This window comes from Dermacentor silvarum, chromosome 4 (assembly GCF_013339745.2).
Source record: "Dermacentor silvarum isolate Dsil-2018 chromosome 4, BIME_Dsil_1.4, whole genome shotgun sequence".
Taxonomy (NCBI): Eukaryota; Metazoa; Arthropoda; class Arachnida; order Ixodida; family Ixodidae; genus Dermacentor; species Dermacentor silvarum.
Genome location: NC_051157.2, coordinates 79,925,810 through 79,943,390, shown reverse-complemented (window position 1 = coordinate 79,943,390; position 17,581 = coordinate 79,925,810). Strand labels below are relative to the sequence as shown.

The 17,581-nt window shown below is 46.9% G+C and overlaps 1 protein-coding gene across 1 annotated transcript in view; it reads left to right on the top strand.

Annotated features, from left to right (window-relative positions):
• Positions 1 to 17,581, top strand: part of LOC119448719 (Down syndrome cell adhesion molecule-like protein Dscam2) — a 136,037-nt gene that overhangs the window by 49,780 nt on the left and 68,676 nt on the right. Inside the window, exons 5-6 of the mRNA XM_049666471.1 lie at positions 4,659 to 5,066; positions 7,442 to 7,600. Of these exons, the coding sequence (XP_049522428.1) occupies positions 4,659 to 5,066; positions 7,442 to 7,600 (567 nt within the window). The remainder of the gene's footprint in view (positions 1 to 4,658; positions 5,067 to 7,441; positions 7,601 to 17,581) is intronic.

Sequence of the window (17,581 nt, the reverse complement as noted above, 5' to 3'; positions counted from 1 at the left end):
CAGGATAACAAAGAAACTCGAGAAGAAGTTAATAACCGCACAAAGAGCGATGGAATGAAAAATATTAGGACTAACGTTAAGAGACAGGAAGAGAGCGGTGTGGATCAGAGAACAAACGGGGATAGCCGATGTTGTACTTGACATTAAGCAGAAGAAATGGAGCTGAGCAGGCCATGTAATGCGTAGGATGGATAACCGGTGGACCATTATGGTTACAGAATGCATACCAAGAGCAGGGAAGCGCAGTCGAGGACGGCAGAAAACCAGGTGGGATGATGAAGTTAGGAAATTCGGAGGCGCAAGTTGGAGTACGCTAGCGCAAGACAGGGGTAATTGGGGATCGCAGGGAGAGGCCTTCGTCCTGCAGTGGACATAAATATATGATGATGATGATGATGATGATTATCAGTTTCAAACCCCAGAGCCTGAATGGCTCCCAAGAGTTGCGCTATACACCCACGCTTGCCGAACATTCATTTCTGGGAACCATATGGTTGCATTGTACCAACGATTGCAACACAACTTGCTATGGGCGAGAGAAAGAGAAAAGGAGAGCGAGAGAGAGAGAAAGACAGACACAGAGAGAGAAAGAGAAAGAGCGAATGAAAGATAGAGGAAGCGAGAGAGAGAAGGAAACAAATATAAACTTCCTTGGCGAGGAGGAATTTTAACCCGGGTACTAACGGTCCGAAGGCGAGCGTCATACCCACTACGCTATACACCCGCGTTTGCAGAGCTCCGCTGTTTCATCAGATTTCACAAGCATGGAACTGGCTTAATTTTTCCTCAGACAGATACCTACAAAGTGAGTGAGGCCCGTTTATAATGCTATCACATTAAAAGAAAGCAGCTTGGACTATGTACAAGAAGCTAGCAGTTCTTAAACTGATAAAGCTCCACGAAACCTCAGCGCGCCCTTCATGCGCAATTTAGTCGGAGTACACAGTAGTGCAAATGGTTTGTAAAAGTTGAGTGCCACCTGTATCGTCCATGCGCGTTTTCCGCGCTGCTTGTTCGCGGGCTACTTGCGTCCGACTCTGTCGACGATTCATAAGGTGACTTCCTACAGTGACGTTTAACAGCTAGACTTAAGGCGTGCCGCGAGTGAGACTTCATGTCGTGATATGAACATTTCATTCATTTGAAGACGTCGCCAGTGCGCGAGAGATGCTGACATACCCCCGAGCTCGGATGTTCTTGCGTAGCGTGCCAGGTCTCCTGAAGTGTAAAGCATCCGCAAGGAACACTAGGCCTAGTTATGTGTCGCCAGTAAAATGGACCTCCCAGACGATCATAAATCACGCGCAAAGACCTTCCTCTCACTCTCCCAACACGGTGTGGCATATGTTCTCCAGCAAAATCCTGCGAGCTTCTCGAGTCGCATTCGTGCCGTACATAAAGCCGCGTGTTGTCGTATCACACGTACACCTGTGCACCGTGGCAGCATTCGCCGCGCAGCGTCAGTGCGGCATGCACGCACTCGCCGCTCGGGCGACAGTGGAGGCTGTTGAAAGGCGGTCTAAAGCCATCACACGAGCCTCGAGGCAAAGCTCCCGGCATCAGACACATAAACGAGGCAAGGAGCTCGAAAGAGCTGAAGCGGATATCGAGCGCCGCAGAATGCGTTGGAGCATGCGCAGCGAACTGCTACGCGCCAGCCCACCGCTGCGTACGTATTTATCCGAGGCTCCAGCTCCGGGACCTACGCGCTAAATCACGCTACCGTATCCACGGTGGTGGCAGCGCATGTGAGAACGCGACCAAAGCCCTGTGTAGCAACGTTCCTCTTTCGGCTATGTACTTGCAGCATTTCTATTATATTCGCCCACAGTTCCTTTCTTCTTTCTTTTTTTTTTCTTTTTTTTTCATAAGGCTCGTGCAGTTCCTTCACTTGCTGTATCTGTACGAAGTGGTGTTTGTGCCACACTTCTTTACTTTTTCGGACTAATGCAGCGGGGTAGGTGCGTGCTTGTCTCTATATCCCCAAATCCACTTTGAAAGAGCCGTCATTTGCATTGTTGTCAAGGCGACGAAGGCACGCAGCGAAGTATATCGGTGGAAGACAGGGGGGCTGGCATCTTCTTCTTTATTTTTTTTTTCGGTACGCGTCCTCGTGGCAGTGGAAACAACAAATGAAACTCGCTTAAAGAAGACAGAAAACTGCAAGATGGCAAGAAGACGAAAAAGTCTAAATCATCACGTGGAGGCTAAGGCGCCAAGAACGCTTCGATTCCGCTTCAGGAATCAAGCCACGCAAAAGTAAAAAAATCCAAAAGTACTTCTCGCAAGCAAGAAAATACTCTGTTGGGACTCAAGTCTGTTTTCTTCATGGCAAGTTCCTTCGACAGGTTGCTCATCGCGGCACTAACTCCTCGAGCTTACATCGAAGCAAACGAGGGGGAAAAAAAGGGAATCTTTCCCGTTAGAATAAACCATCTTTCGCGGCTAGTCCTCCATATTTTCTTACGTTCCTTTCTTTGCTAAGGTTACTCCACGCGTTGCACCCTGATGAATGTTTTCCTTGGGACAGGATGGGGATAAGAACGCGCGACGATGAGAAGGAAGGCACGCAAGGAAGTGGGTACTACGAGGGAGAAGGCGTCTTTGTGTTCCCCTTTAGGGAAATGCCTGTAGGCGACGCTTTATATCGCTCCCCAATTCGCTCCCGCGAGCTGTCTGGCTTGCTACACACGACGGCTGACGTCGCGTCTGATGACGATGATGCTGTTTCTTTCTTTATTCCTTTTCTTTTTTATTGCTATCGCTGTGTTCGTTGTTGCTGTCTCTTTCTTTTTCTTTTGTTCCCGTCTAGTTTACGCTGCAGATCCTGTAAACAAGAGCCTCGAAAATACGAGGCACGAGGGGCTTTACTTAGCATGGTGACAAAACTGGCTTGTGGCCACTGAAGGGATAACGAAAAGAAAAAAGAACGATTGAAATTTCGGTCTGGATTTTTCGCGTTAGTAGTTTGTCAAAAAAAGGAGAAGGAAAAACATGAACCCTTTGTAATGTATGGCTGCAATTATTTGCCTTTTTTAAACATAATTGCGACGAAGTTCCTTGTTGGGATGAGTATCGTAATGCTGTGGGAGACGCTTACGGAAATCACTTGGGTGGTTGTGCAGTCACTGATTATGAATAAAGCCTTAGCAAAGATAGAGGCAGAGATAACGCCGATGTGTGAGACTGAAGATTTAGTTTAGTACACTCGCCCATTTACTTTCAGCGTTTACTCACTAAGCCAACCGTTCTATAGTTAAGCTAGAACAAAGGCTTCTGTTAACTTATACATCTATGTGAGAACAACGTTTTGTAATGGTTTTTGAAGTGGGTGTACTACTAGCGTTGTTCTCCTTTGGGGGAAAAGTTAGGCAACTAATAGACGTCGCACGAGTATTACGCAGCCAGAACAAATGTACATAGAGAGAAACTAATGATTCCTTATGAGTACACAGGATACTACAGATGACACTCTAAGTTCGCATACAGCACGGTACACTGCTAAAGGGAACACCAAAGTAGCATTTGGGGACTTCCTGCAGTTACAATTTGTCACAAAAGGTCGCAGCCATATTTCTTTCTTTTTGTCAGTATTGCTTGACCTAGCTCACCATATCGAGCACTTTTTTTTTCATTGAATTTAACAATACATTGAGATTATATTGGTTTCAAAAAATAATTAAGTATTCACTTTAAGAGTGTCCGTACGGTACACTTGAAGACGCTTCTGCCACTTCAGTAGCCAAGCAGTTGCGCACTAATCTCACCCTTTTTGTTTTTCTCCCTGGCCTGGTGGTGTCTCACCATCAATGAAAAAACCTGACACTGCCATACCAGTTCACTATCTTCGACTCTTTTTTCTCTCCGCGAAATACACCAAGGAGCTTCATCGGGAAACCAACTGTCTACTTTCTGTTCTCTTCAAGCTTTCAGTAGATGCACAAATACAGCTGCAAGGCCCATCTGTTGACACGCACTTCTCTCCAGCCACTCTGTATACACCACATGGGAGCAGATAAAAGAATGAAAAACAGCAAAGGGCCAGTTACGTCTAAGGAATGAAAAATAGGCGCCCCATTAAGGGCTTGTTGAGAAAAAGCCCGACGCTTCAATGGGCAGGCGAGGCTACACGAACAGGATCCTTAACGAAAAAAGAGAAAGCGCGTGGAAAGGGGAGGGGGGGGGGCGAAGTAGAAGGGAGAAAACTAGCTCAAGTCTCAATGGCAACAGACGATCCATTTCTAACTTCGTCCACGTGGAACCATTGCCGTGGCAGAAATCGTGGCGCGCCGAGATACGGCCAAGATTAACACGGAACAGCGAGAGAGGAAAGCGCTCCTAAAAAGCAATGTCCCACTCTTACAACCGACTTCCCTCGACCCTACGTCTTAGCCGCAAGGCGAGGCAGATCCCCGCTTTCTCTGATCCCCACCGCTCCTACCCAGATGCGTTGCTGGAACGCGAGGTAGAGACGGATAGAAGTGCCGGATGCCTTGTTCCTCCTCCTGCGCATGTGTTTGTGTGCGCGCGTTTCTCTTTGTGCGTATGTGCATTCTTGTGCGTGTGTGAGAACGATTGCTGCAGCGGCGCCGTCTCATTCCCTGAGTCACGGCTTTCTCATTTCCGACGTCGACCGGCGCCTCTTCCGGTCGGTGCAGAAAACCCGCCCGACTTCCTGGAGGCCTTCCAGGACCAGCTGCTCAAGCCCGGCTCGCCCGTGTCGCTCAAGTGCTCCGTGACGGGAAACCCGCTGCCGCAGATCTCGTGGTTCCGCTACGGCCGCCTCCTGGTCGACCGGGCGGGTCTGCGCATCGGTGACTTTGTGGACGCCTCCGGCGTGGTCACCAGCTTCGTCAACGTGTCGGCCGTGGCCACCGAGCACGGTGGCGTCTACACCTGCCGCGCCGAGAACGAGCTCGCCTCGGCCGAACACACGGCGCGTCTGTCGGTGTACGGGCCGCCGTTCGTGCACCGCATGGACAACGCGACGCACGTGAGCGGGGCCGACGTGCGCCTGCAGTGCGCCTCCTCCGGATACCCCATCTCGCAGGTGGTCTGGAAGAAAGGTGCGTTCAGTGCATCGCGTGAACGCGAGATGGCGCTGCGTGGCTCAGGGCCGAACGCGAGCAGATATTCGCAACTTGCAGGCTCAGACTCGGGTCTGCTGCAGAAAAAGACCGTAGACGACTCGGCAGATTGTAAGGGAATGAGCAGATATCTAACCAGCCAGAACTGTGTGGAATGTCGGCATTCTAGAAGCGCTGAGTTTACAGAGGATTGGAGCGTTAACTGGTTAATGGTGGAGATGAGTAAGATACGATTTGAGTATTGGTGGGGAAAAAAAGCAGGGAAGAGGTACCGACGGTATCGTCACAGGCATAGTTAAGTTTACGACATGAAACAGAATTAGGCAGAATGCTAGCTTGTGGTATATGGCAATTCATGTAAGTAGCTCACACACGCTAGGTGATAGTAGCCACCCCGATTCCAAGGCGATGCCATTAAAGATCGACAATTATCATCTATAAACAGTATAGTAAAAGGACTGACACCTGGGCAAGTTGGTGTACATCCTTCTTCAGAACAAAGCGCCAACAAACAACGTATAAAAGCAAACCGAAGTTTGTCTGCTTTCCTAAACACATTGTCTATTGGTCCATTCCTCTGAAGAGGTATAGAACTTATCGCCCGCGTATTGCAGAGTTCTGTCTGTAATGGCACAATATTTTCGTTTGCGCTTCCTTTCCGTTTGTGACCGAGCTTCTTCGATAGCGCAGCTCACCTCGACGAAGCCTTGTTTTCCTTACTACTTTTATGTGTTACACCTTCCAGTCTCAATGTGAATGTGAGAATTAAAGCTGGAAAGAAAATGTTCTTTCAGAGACGAAAGCTCCAGCATCACGCATGTCAAGAAAACAACACAATAATGTCACAGTCTAGCCGCGCACTTCGGCGTTGAGCCGTGCGGCCTGCACTTCTTTCACGGTCTTATGGGATTCATCGTGCGGTATTCAAGGCCACACACCCGCACACAAATAAACTGGTGTCACCGATAGCGCATCTTGCGATACAGAATTCAGATCGTGTGTGCACCCGGGAACAAAACAGCCATTCAGTGAGATCACAGGTCTTCCATTAAAAACCTTTAAAGAAGACGATAAGCACTGCAGACATATCACAGAAGTCATTCCCGATATCGCTGCCCTCCTGCAAGAAATATACCTTCATGGTGGGTACCACAGTCCGTTCCGCGGATGTGATCTTACAAGAAAAGTTGTTCATAACACCCATGGTTTTCTTCTTTCACCTTTTCTTTCTTTTTTTTTTTTTTTTGTCTGGGGATTTCCTGTGACAGACGTGAGTATTGAGCTAAAGATAATTTCGCCTGTCAGGTCTACCAGTCTGTGCTTTTTCGGGGCAGTAATTACACCCACGTAACGCGGAGATATCATTTCGTGGCGGCTCATGGCAGATATTACCTGCGGCATTGATTTTGTTTCCGGCACTGAATTCGAGTTGCTGGGCACACTGCCTAGCAACCTGCTCCTCTTCGAAGCCCGCGTCAATATTGATTACCGGGCAAGCACATCGGGATGTAATAGACGCGACCTTGGCCTTGCGCAAATATGTCCACGTAGCTGATTGCGTGTTTGGTCGATCCGTAATTTTCTTTTCTTTTTTTTATATGATGCCCCTCGCCCATAATCGTGGTACAGCCGATTTTTGTGGCCCGGCACTGTAATTACCGCAATCGCGAGTCCTGGAATTCTGAACGTCCTTGCGTTATTGTAAATGGAGAAGTTTGCCAGTGACATCAGCTGTCCCTGAGAATTATTTTGATTATTAAACCGCTGATTGACTTGTTTCGCAGAGAAGCGATATAGAGAGAAATAGGCTGGTGCGGCAATCACAACAGCACTTCTTCCAAGCTTTTTGTATCAGGGACCAAATGCACCGCAAAGGCCACGCCGCTGATCGGAGGGGAAATAACGTACGCGCCTTCGAACCAGCCTGAAGGAACCTTAATTTAGGTTCGGCATTAACTGACTCATACGTGCTATAGGGGATATTGTCTCCCTAAGCATATTTTTTTGTCTACCGCCTATGAATATTCTGCATGAAAGTTATCGACTATAATTCAGGAAAAGAGCCGGTTTGTAGGCCTGCAGGATAGAGACCGTCTATCTTATATAGTATTTTCAAAGAGTTTTACATTGTATAAAAAAAGAAAAGGGAATATTTAAAAAAAAAAACTGTGCCTCGAGGGGATGTTTGACTGACCTTCATATTAACTTTCTTTTGTCTCGCTGTCTTTATTATGTAGCAAACTTTGTCATTGAGCATATATTGTCAACAGTCAGCCTTCCATCCTCTCTTTATACTCGGAGTGCCTGCAATATTCACGCAGTAATTTTTTTATTGTAATGTCTTCGGTTTTCAGACAACGAGAAGCTGCGGCCTTCGTCGAGAATCCTGGCCAGCGACAATGGCACTTTGCACATCGTTCACGTGACCCAAAGTGACCAAGGCTGGTACGAGTGCGCCGTCAGCAACCGCAGGGGAAATACGGCCGTCGGGTCCATGTACCTCAGGGTCATTGGTAAGTGAGGTGTGAACCACTCGCCATTCTCGTTGTTAGCAGGACATGAGAACATATCGGCACAAGGAGAAGAAGGCTTAACACTACGTCGCATTGTTTTCTTTCTGCACTGACAAATTGAGCAAATAACTAACATTAGCCCCACATCTGCCAGCGGTGCCAGGCCTCCACTGAGTTCGCTGAGCAGAAGTTCGCGTCTGTGTGTCTGCCCCCCAAGTTCATTCTCAAATTTACCAGCGGGAGATGTATCTGCACATTCCCTGGCGTCTTTTCGATACGCATCCAGGCTTAACTATCGCCTCCGTAATCGGGAGGAACACACCGCACGAGCTGAACATTTCGGAGGTTGTGGTTTAACGTCCGCCAATGGCATGTTCCCGCTAAACGCTAAACTTATCATTGGCATTCATTGCCTTCGAGACTGGAGGAAACAGCCCGCGCGCCGCCCGATTTCGAAGGCCATGTGACATGTATACACATTTCCGCTAAGACCGTTGGCGCGACGCGGTCAGCCTGGCTGCGAAGCGGAGGACACGCCCGGGCACACCACTCAACTCTCCGCTTGCAAGCGTTGGTTGAAAGCCTGCTTGGCTCCATCACACGCGGTGAGGAAAGTTTAAATGCCACATCTGTCATAGCTAAATGTGTTTTTACAGTTCGATTAATTTACAAATCCAGGTAAAGGTGGTCCATTGTAGGTGGTCCATTGCTGTTACTATCACAAAAATAGGGTATCTGTAACGTGTGGTGTAAGCAGGTAGCGCTGAGACAGGACGGACGAGGATTACGCATCGAGATGAGGCATGTACTTGCCGAACCATAGACGAGAATCATGTATAAAGACAGAGTAGGAGCCGTATCCACTGCATCAAAGCGACACACTGATGTCGCAAACGGAGCGAGAAAAGGCGGCCGTCAAACTGCTTCTTTGCTTCATTGTGTCGCGCATGAAAGATTGGTATGAGCTTACCCTATACGAACTGTCCTATACTTGATTACCACATTAATTCATCATCGGTATTGTGCCACTGCTCAGTCTAACCTCACCCCCCCCCCCTCCCCCCTCCCATTCGCTTTGTATGAGACTTTTCGTGCGCAATGTGCTTAGAAAACCCTTCGGTTCTGTCTGCTCTCGCTAAATAACCCGGAGTGTGCGGCATACTTCGATTACATCTTACTATTTCCATCCGCGCACCCACTGAGGACTACATCAATTTGTCTCCTAGCCCTCCGTTGTAAAACAGTTCACTTCTTCTGTTGTTTATTAGTTGTTGGCTTTTTATTTATTTATTGCTTTCTTTTGCGTTCCGTTGTTGGAATTTCACACCTGGTAATTTGTTAAGGATATCTTTTTGAGCTTGATCGGTATACCAGGCCTTTCTTTTTTTTTTTTTTAGCTACATCAAATTTTTCAAATTACCTGTGTCAGATAGCACAATTCTAACCCGTGAGCTAAACTACTTGATGAGGCGGTCATTACTTCCACAAAAAAATCAATATGCTCATTTAGATAATAAACATAGTTACACTAATGAAAATTTTAATTACTTTACGGCACATTTTCAATCTACGAATTGTAGGCGGTGAGCTCGCAAGGCATATCCACTTGGAACGAATTCTCAGGACTACACCAGTTTCGACATATTAATTTTCAAGCTGTGCCAGCGAATTGCATTGGCGTTCCAGTTACTTTTGTGCTTCAATGCATAAAACAGCGTTTTCATTTTAAAAAAAAATTAGTGGAACAACAGCTCATTTTTACCGCACGTTTGACGTCACATGTCTCGAAACCAGTGCCATCCTCGGAATTCATTTCATGTGCATATTCCTTGCAAATTCACTAGCTACAATTCGTTTATTGAAATACGTGCCGTGAAGTAATAATTTTAAATGTGAATTTGTGCAATTCTGTTAATTCTTCACTTAAGCATTCTGATTTGGCGTAGAAGTTACGGCCACCTCAAGGGTTAGAATTGTGCTATCGGCCACAGGCAATTTTGTTTTTAATTTGGTGCAGCTAAAAAAAGGAAAAAAATAAGACTATTTGCTCTATTAGTTTTACTTATCATGCAAGATGGCTTTGATGGTACGGCTCACTCCTGAATAAAGGTATCATAACCAAAGCAGCGCGTCGGATTTCCTTCAACATAATGCAAAGTGGTCATACAAATTATACGTAGCTGCCAAAGAACCAAAAGAACAGGCGTTCGGCGGATGTAGAGCATTCGAAATTTCAGTGCCCAATCCTGAATAACGGTATAATAACCAAAGCAGTGTGTAAGATTTCCATGTAACGTAATGCAAATCGGTCACATAAATTATACTTTGTTGCTAAAGAACCGGAAGAACAGGCGTTCGCGGCTGTGTAGCGTCCTAGATTTTAGTGCTACTCGCCTTTCACTTTGAAGGCTACCATGGTACCCGACGTCTTCGTTGAGGTCGTTCTGTTCTTGTCATCCCGTTTACGGAACGATTTTGTCTCTTAGTAGAATGAATAGAAATGGCGCTCAAGATACGCCGAAAGTCTTCTATTTCTTTCTTATTTGTAATCGCCGTGGACACTGCAAAGGAACAATGTTTTCTTGGGGTAAGCCTCAGAATGCGTCGTTCGTGCATGGTAATCGTTGAAGAGGAGAGAAATGAGAAAGAAACGTGAGCATGTACTCGGTAGAAAACCACCCATAATGGAGAATCATTTGACGTGGAATGCGCGTAAACAGAATACGAATAAAGGAAAAACAAAAGAACCATTCTGCTTTATTTCGAATGATTTGCCACATGACCTAATGGGGAAATTAAGTTAATTATAAGGGTGCAAGTTCATTCCTATGAAAACACAGCGGTGTTTTCCGCATTGAATTTGCATGCCAGGGTTTGTATGAGGTCTATGAGGTCGTTATTGAAACAAATTTACGCTGTCTGTGGATCCTTAACGAGTTATTGTACTACCATCTCGGTTTCCAATGGACTGGTCCTTCTAGCTACACCACATGATGTCACCATACTGTTATAGAAAAAAATAACTGTGTATAGCATACTTAATCAGCTGTGGTAGATAGACTTGCGAGCAGGCTGTTTTAGAAAATCTCCCTTCTTTACTCGACAAAAAGTCGAAAACCTCAAGTAGACAAGCTTTCTATAGAGAGTCTATAGACATAACAGAAGATATTCTGTAAAATTTGTATCGAAACTCCCAGTAGATTTTTTCGCCAAGGCTACCAGCTACAGACCTGTGTTGCGAGTTGTACGGGAATCGATACCCAGCACCTCCACCCGATGTCACGTTATAGTGACGGCGAAGAACACACTAGTAAAACTGTGAACTAACACTTTATTGGGCAAACCTGTGTCCACAAAGCGAGTGACAGTCGAGGCAAAACGATAGATATCAGCACAGTCGGCGATCGTTAAAAATTTGATCTACGGGTCAAGCGCGTCGGCTTTCATACATCGAACGATCCAACGTAATTGCTGGTTGCTGCGTGCCCTCCATAAAGTAGTACACAATTCGTGTCGCGCATACAATCTGATTACACAAAGATCGGCGAGAACATGCTCAACACATAGAATGCACAACAACATACGAGTAAGTTCCAAATCATGCTGGCACGTCTTGCGCTGAGCGATAACATTAAGTTCTTAGCGGGTGAAATGCAGTCCCCGGAAAAAAGGATAACCAAGTAGACGTGTCAGCCCATAGGCTTCCTCGCCTTTTGCCCATCCTAAGGCGTCTGCGATTGGCCACGTCAGTCCAGCGCTCAATCTTCGACTTTATTGACCTACTATTGCGGAATCGAGTTCCGCTCCAATAAGTCAGGCATACATAGTTTTCTATTTCCCCACCATCTGCATTTGCGACAACCTATATAGTATAAGACCGGCTATTTCCTTTCGCCGAAGTCGACCGCAGAGCTAAACAAAAGGGCAAGACAGAGCACGTGTGTGTAAATATATCGAAGAGTGACGAGCTGAAAGGTTCGGGCCAGGGCCAATCGGTGTCCTTCATTCACCATTGCGAAGAGAAAGGCCGAACCGAAGAAAGCAGAACGCTGTGCCGGCACGTAGAGGCGCAAAAGAGCCTGACGAAACCGACGAACGGCCCGAGTGATGCCGCTTCGCTGAGCACCACGCGTCATGCCACGTGGTTGCGGTTGGCGCCGCCAGAGAGAACTTGTACGCCGGGCACATCGATCAAACTGCGAAAGGGAACAAGGGTCCGAGCCCCCCCTTCCCTATCGGAAATACGCGTGGGCCCCGTGTCCTTTCTTTCTCGCCCTCGTTCCGATCCTGTGTTTCGCTCAGCGCGCCTCTTCCTTCTATAAAATCAGGCTCCGTGTTTTCGCGCGTATAACTGGCACCGAATATATCGTTTTACGCTGACGGCAATCGATCAGAGTTTGCGCCCTAAAACGGCAACCACGCGAATCGTGAATGCGATATTCTTTCCGTCTCTTCTTTCCATGTCGACACGTCTATTTTACGTTGCGGAATTACCGAATATTCAGAAATATTTAGCTAGCGCTAAAATGACGAATAGCAAGGCCAAGACGCACACAGGAAACCACTCTAGCCTTGAAGTCTATTTGAAGAAAATGAAAGAGTAAACCAATTGTCGGGAGCTAAGGAAGACAAGGTTGACGTACATGGTGGGTCAAATGATTCTATGTATAAATCTAGATTATATATTTCTATTACCTCTATTTATCTTTCTCTAATATTCATTATTGAGTTGTATCATATTCGTATGGTATTTCACGAAAAATTACGTCGACCTTGTCTTCTTCAGCGTCGGCGCTTGGTTCATCCTTTCTTTTCTGGGCCGATCCCGAAGATAGAGCAGTCTATGATGCAATGTGGCTAATTGTCGACTATATTGACGCCAATTATGGCCGTACCATTAATATTACCTAATCTGCGACTAATTCTCGCTTCTCTGGGCACCACTGAAAACACCTTCTACACACGATTTCCTCGCGCGAGCCCTGCTTAGTGCCAGCAAACTCGCTCCATCTCCCCAAAAGTGTGCCGTAAGGCGGCTTTGCCTCAACATTTATATATCTACGGTGGTGCACCCTTTACAAAAGTAATAAAGCAATGTGGTTAATTTTCGTATATATTGTCGCTAATTACGCTCGTACTGTTAACGTTTCCTACTCTACGACTTATTCTCGCTTGTTGTCTTGTTGAGGCCTACATATTCATGCCATTTGTTGGTATTAATATGTCGGTATGAATATGTTTGTCCTGAAAACGCGTACATATTCATACCAACAGGCCCAAGTAGCTACCTTAGTGAAGTGCATTTTAACCACCGCACGCGGGCCACGCATTCGCCGTCAATACCATGACAGCACGGCGACTGCAAAAACGTAGCTCGAGCCTCCTCCCACGGGAGGAGATCACGGTCCGACTTATACCCAGAAACGTACACCCCGAAAACAACAGGGGCAGACGACAAGCGAGAGGACAATTTCTCCTTAACCAAGCCTTGGCGAACCGCGAACGCTCAGCTTTTTTGGACGCGGCGGCATACGCGGGAAACAAAGCTGTCGCAGTGGCGGTGGTGGACGGCCGCGGATCCACAAGACATGCAGCCACGGTAATCGCGAGGAAGCCTGAACAGGCCGAACAGGTTGCGATCGTCGTTGCGTTCACCGAAGACAACCTTTCTCACATCTACAGCGACTCCATAGCCGCTATCAGAGCTTTTCAAAAGGTCACAGTCTGCGCACGGGCTCACAGAATTGTCACAAAGAAAGAGATTAAGCACCACGTCATATACTGGTTCCCGGCACACTTAGGACCAAAGATCGGCGACGTTCCCAACCTTAAAGAGGCGGCACATGAGGCTGCGGGCGCGCTTACAGACCGCGCGGCTTCACCTGACCACTCGGAGAACAAGGACGCCCCCACTACATAGAATGAAATCACTGAACACTACTACCTACAACGTAGACAGTATAGCGCGCCACATCGCACACTCTCTCGAGCTCGAACGGTTACACTCAGAATGCTACAGACAGACACATACCCCACGCAAAACAGACAACACCACTACATGTCTGAGCTCTACGATAAGTCTTATTGCACCAGTTGCAATACCTCCCTTAACGTCTATCATTTGCTCTAGCCATGCTCGCAAGCTCATATAAACTCCGAGCCGGACAAGCGCAAGTTTGAAGAAGCAATCCGGAGCGAAGAACTCGCTCCCCAACTCTGGGCCAGTCCAGCAGGTCCACGACGCCGCCAGGAAACTCAACCTCCCGGTTCCGTCGTGAGAGACGCCCACTCCACGAGAGCCCCAAAGCTCTCGTGGCCTGCAGGACCTTGAATAAATTGATTTCCTTTCCTTCCTCCCGCAAAATGTCTAAATGCATTTCGTGCCCACTATTGCTTAAAAGCTACAGCTTTGCTGCGAGAGATGTTTTAGTGGACGGCTCTCGATTGATTCCGACCACATGGTGTTCTTTTACGCTCACCTGAGTACAAGGGCGTTTTTGTGATGCACCCAATCGAACACGCGAACCCGTGCTCAGCAGCAAAATACTGTGACGTTTTGTTGCACACACAAACAGCAGCGTGTAATTTTATGAACTAGAAGAGACGCCATACCACAACAGTCTCCACCTTTTCCGGGTTTGCAATTCTCAAGAAACTTTGGTCTCTTCTCTTGTTTCGTCTAGCCACTATATTTGAAGCATCACTGTAGGTTTTTTATCATTATTTTATTTTTAATGAGGGATTGGCTCACACTAACGAGTGTACATTAGAAAGCGCATAAAAATTATGAAGGCACCGCGTTATACTTGTTGCACCGACTGCGCGAAGACTTGGGAATGGGTACGCAGACGGCATGCTTCCAATTTTTTCTTCCTTTTTCGTGGGAAGTGTAAACGCTTCGGTAAACCTTGTGACGGAAGCGGACGGTCACAAAGGATCCTTCGACGGATAGCAACGGTAAAAGTGCTTGTGGTAACACATCAGAAGTGGTCGTTTGAGTTGTTACGTTTGTGACGGTCAATTGTCTATGCGCGGATACTTTCCCTTACGCAACATGGAATATGGACCAAGCGCCTTAGGAGTCCCGGGCGGATTAAACGCGCCGCGGTGCGGTAAGCACTTTCTCGTGTGTGCGGATAGAGATGGACAGAATATAAATACGAGCCCCCTCTGGCGGGGCTCCCTGTGCGAGCGCGTGTCCGGGAAGGCGGACGCTGGCCCTTCGCTTCGGGCAAACACTCGATCACCAAACAAGCCTTCTTACTGCGAACAGCGTGAGTCCCGTTAAAACGCGCCTGCCCGCCACGCTGATTCTCCGGCGCCGCCTTCATGTGTCTTGCGTCTGTCAGGGACGAGTGCCTGGTTGGCGAGGCGCGTGCAATGGCGTGTTCGCGTGTGTGCGGTGTGCGAGTGTGTTTCCGTGCGTGTGTGCCCGTGTGTGCCGTTATGTGCCCGTGTGGGCGTGCCTGCGTGCGAAAGCTTGCGCGTGTGTGTGTGTGTGTGTGTGTGTGTGTGTGTGTGTGTGTGTGTGTGTGTGTGTGTGTGTGTGTGTGTGTGTGTGTGTGTGTGTGTGTGTGTGTGTGTGTGTGTGTGTGCGTGTGTGCGTGTTTGCGTGTGTGCGTGTGTGCGTGTGTGCGTGTGTGCGTGTGTGCGCGTGTGTGTGTGTGTGTGTGTGTGTGTGTGTGTGTGTGTGTGTGTGTGTGTATGTGTGTGTGTGTGTGTGTGTGTGTGTGTGTGTGTGTGTGCTTTTTTTTGTGTGTGTGTGTGTGTGTGTGTGTTTGCGGGTTTATGTGTGTGTTTGTGTGTGCGTGCGCTTCTTCTGGATATCTTGAATTATCTGCAACATACAATCTGTGTTTTAACGAGTTATATTATTAATTTCGTTTGAAATTACTTGTGTCGACTGAAACAAGACCTGGTGAACTAAATATTTCAGTAAGTTGCAAGAATCGTAGTAGCAACCCACAATCTCCTGAAAGGGCGAAGTCCTTGTTACAACATGTCATTGTAGCTTTTAACTGCTCTTTCAGTTTTGAAAGAAGCTCACCGTGTGGAATTAACCAGACCTCAGTCAAGCTTTGTCACTCGTTATTTTAACATCAGCTATCATAATATTATACGCAAAACAATTTCTTTGTTTTCTTTCCTCGCGCGAACTCTTCAGCAACGGTGACGACGGCTGCAATGCGAAATTTTCAGCCAACCCTAATATTTTATTGTCCTTTTTTTCAAACACAAAAGAAAAATGACCACGCAAAAAAAAAAGCGGAAAAGAAAAGGTGTCGGCCGGAGATGCACAACGCCGGCATTTTTCTTTCCATCGAGGTATCTGCATGCATTGAGCTTCAGCCACAGAAATATATGTACGACCATTGGCAAATATCTACGTGATACAGAGAGATTACCAAGTTAATTTTCTAAAATGGTGATTGGATTCATTTTAATATTGCCGATTGTATTCGAAATCATTTTATTATTTCCAAACTGTCTGTTTTTTAGTAATTCACACGTTTTTTTTTTCTCACTTTCTTTTGTAAACTTTTACCTGCTCCCTTGACTCTCCCCCTTTCCCCCATTTACGCGCACGTTTAAGCGGACGTTTACGCACGTAGTCAGTCAGCGCCACGTTTTGAGGAGCAAGCGAGCAGGCAAGGGTGCTCGGGAGAAAAAAAAAAAGTTGCATAAAAAAGGAATAGTTATTGCTGAAGTAAGAAGAGAAGAAAGAAAGATAGGAATAAATGAGCGAAGAAATGAAACGCTTCCTGCAAGCAATAATGACCTATTCTAGTATAATGTGGGGCGGCAGCCGTTTACCGTCTAACTTTATGATTTCTCGCTCTTTCAAAATATATAGTGCTTACTCTCCGTGCACGGGGCACATTGCTATCTGCCACTCGATTGCACAATGGTTGCATTACTCAACCTGCAGTGCATAATTTGAAACGAGATTTTTAAATCGTCTGCTAGCTGTGCCGAAGTAGTTGCCACACATCGTGTTAACAAAGCAGAAAAAGAAACCTTTCGTGCATGCGTTAACAGAAATATATTTGAATACTTGTGTTATAACGCTTTTGATTGAGATGATGGTGATTTTGTACCTGACACTTATAGTGACCCGGGCTGAAATATCCGCGAGGTGAACACAAGCGTATCGTTTCGAGTACGCTATTTCGTAACTAAGAAGTTTCGGAGTAAATAATTGCCTCGGGATAACTTAAATAATTAACTCGTTCTCTTAGCTCGAATCCTTAACGTGGTGCTTGCGTCATAATTGCTTCATCGTGCGTACTCATAATGATCGTATATTAGTAATCTCAGGCGCAATACCTGCGTGCTCTTTGAATAAAGATTATGCTCTGCCTCTTGCAGCGATGCTAACGTTTACTGCTGCTGACGAAGTGTAATGAAGTGTAGCGAAGCAATAAAGAGCAGCCCAACGTAGCTCTTAGTATTGCTCGAAGTCAGTTTGCCTAAGTAGGAGTAAGATTGTTTTCTTAACGACAGGAACATTAAGTTTGTATCTAGTACTTTACAGCAACCCTTGATGAACATTCGCAGCGCAATGTTCAAGAAATAAGATGTTGTACGGATGTATTTGCACATTTTTTTTACAGCGAAGCTGTAAAGGGCTCAGTCTTCGGTGTTTGCGTCCGAATGCAGAAAAAAAAACTCTCATTGGCCCTATGGCGTATGTACGAGTGAAAGCGCGTGAGGGACGCTCGCTTACACAGGGAGCGAACGCACGGCGGACAGCAAACGCCACTTCTTCCATCGCGCGAAAGGCTGTGGGGGGACGGGAGGGAGGGAGGGGGGGCGACGTTTAGCTGCGGCACCAAATGCGTATCTTTCGACCAGGCGCAAGGGGAACTGGCGACGCAATCTCCCACGCGAAAGGAGGACAGCGGGAAGGCAGCGCGGGAGGGAGGGGTTGCGGCTTATGCTCTGCGAACAACTTGTACTTTGCGCGGCGCCGGCAGGTAG